This window comes from Triticum urartu, chromosome 7, assembly GCF_003073215.2.
Source record: "Triticum urartu cultivar G1812 chromosome 7, Tu2.1, whole genome shotgun sequence".
In the NCBI taxonomy this organism is placed as follows: domain Eukaryota; kingdom Viridiplantae; phylum Streptophyta; class Magnoliopsida; order Poales; family Poaceae; genus Triticum; species Triticum urartu.
This window is the reverse complement of record NC_053028.1, coordinates 531,148,529-531,154,992: the sequence shown is the minus strand read 5'-3', so window position 1 is coordinate 531,154,992 and position 6,464 is coordinate 531,148,529. Positions and strand designations below refer to the sequence as shown.

Sequence of the window (6,464 nt, the reverse complement as noted above, 5' to 3'; positions counted from 1 at the left end):
ACCAACCCACCAGGGTTCAAATCCTGGTGCTCGCATTATTCCTGGATTTATTTCAGGATTTCCGGCGGTGCGCTTTCAGTGAGAGAAGACATTCCCGTCGACGACGAAGCGCCTACGGTGACTTCGTAAATCTCAAGATGATATGTCGGCTCAGTCTTTCGAAGGTGCTCATAGGGATAAGATGTGCGTGTGTGCGTTCATAGGGGTGAGTATATGCGCGTGTATATGAGCGCTATTAAAAAAAAGAATGCGGCACCCCTGTATTCAGGGTTCGACATTGCAGCTGAATTGGCCACGTGCCAAATCCACCCACGTCGGCACAAATAGAGCGCCGGGCCGGCATCCTCTTTCCGCTCCGCGCCCATATGCCTCTGCCCCGACCCTTGTCGCTTTTCCCTTCGCCTCACTCCTACTAAAACTCAAGGCGCGCACGCCCCACGCCGAACGCACGGCCACCGCCATTGCCCCAGGCACCTTTTCTCCTCTCCCACCCCACGCCCGAACGACCCCCATGGAGTCCCTGCTTGCGGCGCTCCCGGCGGGCGGAGGAGGTGCGGTCGCTGCCGCTGCCGCGGCCGTCGGCGGGCTGGCCGCGGCCGCCGCGCTCGCCGCCAAGGCCGGCGTCGTCGGGACGGGCCGGACCAACGCGCCCCCAGGTGACGATCCTCCCACCCAATCTCGTCAGAATGCACGCCTCTCGACCTGCGGCCTATCCTGTGTTGTTCTCTTGCTATCGCGCTGCCTTTTTTGTTTATATTTGGAAGTGCTGGCCAACTATTTCCTCTGTTTCGAAGTCCAACATCAGTCCGGACCTCTCGAACCGAATCACTCACTTTTTTCAATTCCTATTTAAAAATTGACAATTATCTCCTGATTGACAAGATTCTAAGATTCCTTCAATCAAAAACGACAAAGGAGAGAGCATCATAGCGTTTTTCTTCTTCCATGTTGTACGTATGCTCGTATACATGTAGCAGAGCATGCCATACTTGGGCTTTTATGCCACAATTTTCTTTAGGTTCCTATATAGGATATTCTTGAGTTATTTTCTATGTGTTCAGGTATAGTACTGTAGATATTTATCAGGTGAAAAATGACTGTCACCGTCGACGTGGAAATCATGCACACGTAGAAGTTTATAAACTTTTATAAAAGAATATACAACATGTTGTAAGTCCATAAAACTTCAAGGTCAAGCTCAATCGGATTTACAAGATCTAAGATATCTTTTTACTATTGCCAAATTATTGGTTTTGAAGTCTTAGAGGCTTCTGGATAAGCATGATCACCTTCTCCGAATAAGTGATCCGCGAATTTAGACATTTTAAATCTTAAGCAATTAGTGCTTATACATGCTTCTTTCTTATTTTGGGCAAAACCTTTAAATACTTGCTGTATCTTTTATCTTTTATTACCTTCCATTCGTAAATGCATGAAAGCATGCAGTCAAATTTCTGCAATTTTGACCATTAATAAAACGGGATTGCTAAATCTCAGTCGACTAAGACTTAACCAAGTCTCAGTCCATGTTATATTCGTGAGATCTTACATGAAGATCCGTGCAAAATTTCTTTTAAATTTTTCTTTCTTCTTTTTATATGTTCTATCACTTGACTGAGACTTGGTTAAGTCTTAGTCGAGTCAGATCTAGCCACACTTAATAAAATATTAAAACTGGTTGTAAGGCTGGAACAGTATTTTTAGATTTGTGATGAAAGATAATTCTATAATATATTTTTTTAAGTCTATACTAATATATACATATAAAAAATAACGGTTAAAGGTGTATGCTGGAAATCCTGTCAATGTCCAAAACGACATCCATTTATGAACGAAGGAACTGTTTTTTGTTTAAATTTTTTTACAGATTTATCCACAAGTCATTTGGAAAATAACACATAGCTAGCTTTTCATGACTAACTCCCTAGACATAAGAACATGTCAACATAAAGAATCTTTTACTTCACACCATTCCAAGAAGATCCTTTTTTTTTCAATCCAATTTCCAAGTCCCTTTTGGTCCCCATGCATGGGCAGTGAGCAGTCCGGTTGGCACTTTCACAAGGAAAAGTGCTCCATAAGCTCAAAGACGGAAAGCTACACGATTGATTGAAAAGAAGCGATGAGATGTTACTGTCATAAATGATAGGTTCACTTATCCTCTACTTTTTGCAGAACAGATAAAGAACATATAGCTATATTCCTGAGCAGTCCACAGCTGTGAGCTTTTACTATTTTTATTAAAACAAGAGAAAGCAAATCTGCCGATAGAAACAACTCAATATGTTTTCTCATTTTCATGTGTTTTTATGCAAGCACTCCACCGCCCCGTTTGGAATAAAAGGAATTCCCCGACTCCTACGGAACACATACTGTTCTGAACTTTTCCAAATTCATGTGATACATATGTCCTTGCCAAAATAAATGTGATATATGCATATATATGTTCAGCAAACAATTTATTTTATTTGGGGGGGGGGGGGGGGGGGGGGCAATGAAATGGAATGGAATGCTTCTCTTGGCTGTCACAGTTTTGGTAGGTTCCTATTTACTTTTGGCCTGGAGAGTGAAGTTCCTGGATAGCAACAGGTGAAAACAACGAGTCCAGAGGTTCCTCTGTCAGTCGCAGTAGATTCCCAAATCATGCTTATCAAACACATCTGATAATAGCTACTCCCTCCGATCCAAAATAAGTGTCATGGAACTAAAACCACGACACTTATTTTGGATCCGACAGAGTATTAGACAAGGCATGTTCCCTGCTTTATGACAGCACAATTGCTTTATACGTGTTATGCATAGGACGCACAAATCAATTACTATTTGTTTTAGATCAAATGGCAACTACTGTAGATTGGAAACAGGAGCATTGTGAACAGAAGTAGTTTTACCACAATATATTGTGCTAAACAGCAATTTTACCAAATTCTGGAAGCAATAATTGCTATATCGAAAATATGACGGTTGGATTGTCCTAGATACATGCTGACCCCTACTAGTGATGTGGATTATTCTAGTGTTCAACAATCACCTTCTTTTGATACTGGCTTATTTAAGTCTCCATGACCTCCCAGTAAAGTTGTGCCTGCTAGAAAAATCTACGACACAATTTATATATGCTGTATCATTGTATGATTGTAACTTTGTAAGGCCGTCTCACAATAAAAAAAAAGAAGGGCAGCCTGGTGCACGTAGCTGCTGCTTGTGCAGGGTCCGGGGAAGGGTCCGACCACTTTGCGTCTATAGTACGCATCCTTTCCCTACATTTCTGCAAGAGGCTGTTTCCATAACTCGAATCCGTGACCTCATGGTCACAAGGCAACAGCTTTACCGCTGCGCCAAGGCTCCTCTTCTAAGGCCGTCTGACAATACTTACTGAAAATACTTAAGAAAAAGAGAGAAAATAATTACCTACTTAATTTATTTGCATGAATGTAATTTTTAATCATGTATGCGGACGAATTATCGAACTGGTTTGTTTGAAATATAAATTATGTCCTTCAAATTAATACGGCTAATTCTACTGCAAGGAAAAACTAAACTCTCCTGTGGTTAATTTAATTGTCATACAGCTGTTCCTGGTTTACCGCTTATTGGAAATCTGCACCAGTTAAAAGAGAAGAAACCCCATAAGACCTTCGCAAAATGGTCTGATATTTATGGGCCAATATACACCATAAAGACTGGGGCTTCATCAGTAGCTGTGCTCAACTCTTCTGAAGTAGCCAAGGAGGTAATACGGAAGCTGTCTTTTTTTTCATAATTCACTTGTTAATGTACTTTTAGGTTCTAATACAAAATATCATCTTTTGCACTTTTGGGTAATTGTGGCAACTTGGGCTTTTAGTCTTCTGACTGATTTTTGGCATTTACTCTGTATGCTTTTGTTGGCATTATCTCAGCGAATTTTCTTTTAAATGGAAAATATAATAATTCAAACCTAGATACAAGAGTTCTTTTGTCACCGCAGAAATTGAACTTCAAAGCTAATATAATCATTATATTTACCTCTCTTTTTCTCATGCTAGAGACAAACCCAGGATTCTAACGAGCTTTTTAAAAAAACAGAGGATTCAAACAAGTTATGAACTGACCTCTTTCCCCCAAGAACTACCCAGAAACAATTATGAAGCTACAAGGTAGCCCAGATTAATACACAAAATACGCATGTAGTTATTGATTTATGCTGTGATGCAAAATTGAGAAATGATAGAAGCATCGCACAAATGTGTCGCACTTGACCAGAACATCTATTCTTTTCTCAATATGCAGGCTATGGTTGCGAAATACTCATCCATTTCTACTCGTAAGCTACCTAAAGCATTGTCAGTGCTGACTCGTGATAAAACGATGGTTGCTACAAGTGACTACGGTGACTTCCACAAAATGGTGAAGCGTTTAGTTATGTTGGGCATGTTGGGCTCTTCTGCTCAGGTACAAGTCTTAACACTTAGGAAATTATACAGTTTAGTGGCCACCACTTGCATATGTTTACGCATTCAGTTAATTAACGTTTCATGGTGAAATGGTTGCAAAATGTGTAGAGACAATTTAGGGACACAAGAGACATGATGATGGACAACATGTTAAGCACTTTCCATACGTTGGTGACTGACGACCCACATTCTCCTCTGAACTTCAGAGAAGTTTTCAAGGACGAGCTGTTCCGCCTGTCCTTGATCCAGGTAAGTCTACAAGCTTCATAATAGTGTGCTCATGCATTGTGACGCTACTACCAGTTTCTTGATTTGAATCAGTCTTCAGATACTTCGTTTATTATATGCGATAATGAGAGTGCACGCTACAATTACAGAGTTTAGGCGAGGATGTGGGTTCAGTTTATGTGAAGGAGTTTGGGAGGGAGATATCGAAGGATGAAATCTACCAGATCACTGTGGTTGACATGATGATGTGTGCAATCGATGTTGATTGGAGGGATTTCTTCCCATACCTCAGCTGGATTCCCAACAAAAGCTTCGAAAACAGAGTACTTATCACAGAATCTAGGCGAACCGCGGTGATGCAAGCCTTGATCCATCAACAGAAGAAAAGAATTGCGCGCGGCGAGGTGGCAACAACGCACATAGCTTCTAACTGTTTATTTCTGATCCAGTTCTCCTATCTGTTCATTGATCATCTTGCTGCGATAAAATTGTGATATACAGGCCAGGGCATCCTATCTGGACTTCTTGCTGGCAGAGAAGGCACTGACAGATGAACAGTTGATGATGCTGGTGTGGGAGGCAGTCATCGAGGCTGCAGATACTACTTTGGTGACGACCGAGTGGGCAATGTATGAGCTTGCTAAAAACCCAGAAAAACAGGCGAGTTTCCTACTCTGCTCTGGTTTAGTCTTGTCGGTACCAAATTGTTAACAGAAATATTCTGGGCACATCAGGATCGGCTCTACCAGGAGATCCGGGAGGTGTGCGGCGACGAGACGGTCACCGAGGATCACGTGCCACGGCTGCCGTACCTCAGCGCCGTGTTTCATGAGACGCTAAGGTTCCATTCTCCTGTCCCACTGGTGCCTCCAAGGTTTGTCCATGAGACCACCAAACTGGCCGGCTACGACGTCCCAGCCGGCACCGAGGTATCTATCTATTACTGTACATACTACATACTAAAAGTACATGACGAAACCGGATAAGGAGCTACATACAACACTCATAATTGATTATACAAGAAGTTTCGGCTGTTGGCCGTGGATTTCTGAAAAGATGGCTCAATTTTTTCAGATAGTCATCAATCTGTTCGGGTGCAACATGAACAAGAAGGATTGGGAGGAGCCCGAGGATTGGAGGCCGGAGAGGTTCATGGATGGGAGGTTCGAGGCCGCGGACATGTACAAGACCATGGCATTCGGCGCCGGGAGGAGGTCCTGCGCCGGAAGCCTGCAGGCGACGACCATCTCGTGCGCTGCCATTGCGCGCTTCGTGCAAGACTTTGCCTGGAGGCTCAAGGAAGGCGACGAGGACAAGGTGGACACCGTGCAGCTCACCAGCTACAAGCTCCATCCGTTGTACGTGTATCTCTCACCGAGAGGGAGGAAGTGAATTAATGCCAGCTTTGGTTTGGTAATGAGGTGCTGGATTTGCTCTTTACAAACTTGGCCAAACAAGATGGCAGTATGATATAAGTTTATAATGCCTAATGGTTTGCTTGAACAATTTGTTTGTGTCTTTAGTTTGTCTATGATTAGTTTTTTTAAAATTTTTGTGATGGTAAAGATAAATCTCTCTCTGCCTAGGCATTCGAAGATGCATCCAACACAAATTCTTACAACCATTTCAATATTCGCGTCATAAGGCGACAAAGAAAGTGAGGAAACTACATGATCATAGAAGGAAATCAAACGCTGTTAGCTCGTGTTCAGATGGTTGTTGTTGTAGTAAAGGCCATGATCATATTTTTTTTCTGATAAAGAACACTTTCGTTAACTTTAAAATGTAGCGTCAAGAGGA

At 42.3% G+C, this 6,464-nt stretch overlaps 1 protein-coding gene across 1 annotated transcript; it reads left to right on the top strand.

The window, feature by feature from the left end:
* The first annotated feature begins 345 nt into the window (after positions 1-345).
* Positions 346-6,170, top strand: LOC125522598 (ent-kaurene oxidase 2-like). The gene is made up of 8 exons (XM_048687644.1): positions 346-656; positions 3,573-3,733; positions 4,273-4,434; positions 4,545-4,685; positions 4,814-5,068; positions 5,166-5,324; positions 5,399-5,593; positions 5,739-6,170. The coding sequence occupies exons 1-8, from the start codon at positions 512-514 to the stop codon at positions 6,054-6,056; spliced, it is 1,536 nt and encodes a 511-aa protein (XP_048543601.1). The 5' UTR covers positions 346-511; the 3' UTR covers positions 6,057-6,170.
* Positions 6,171-6,464: the final 294 nt, after the last annotated feature.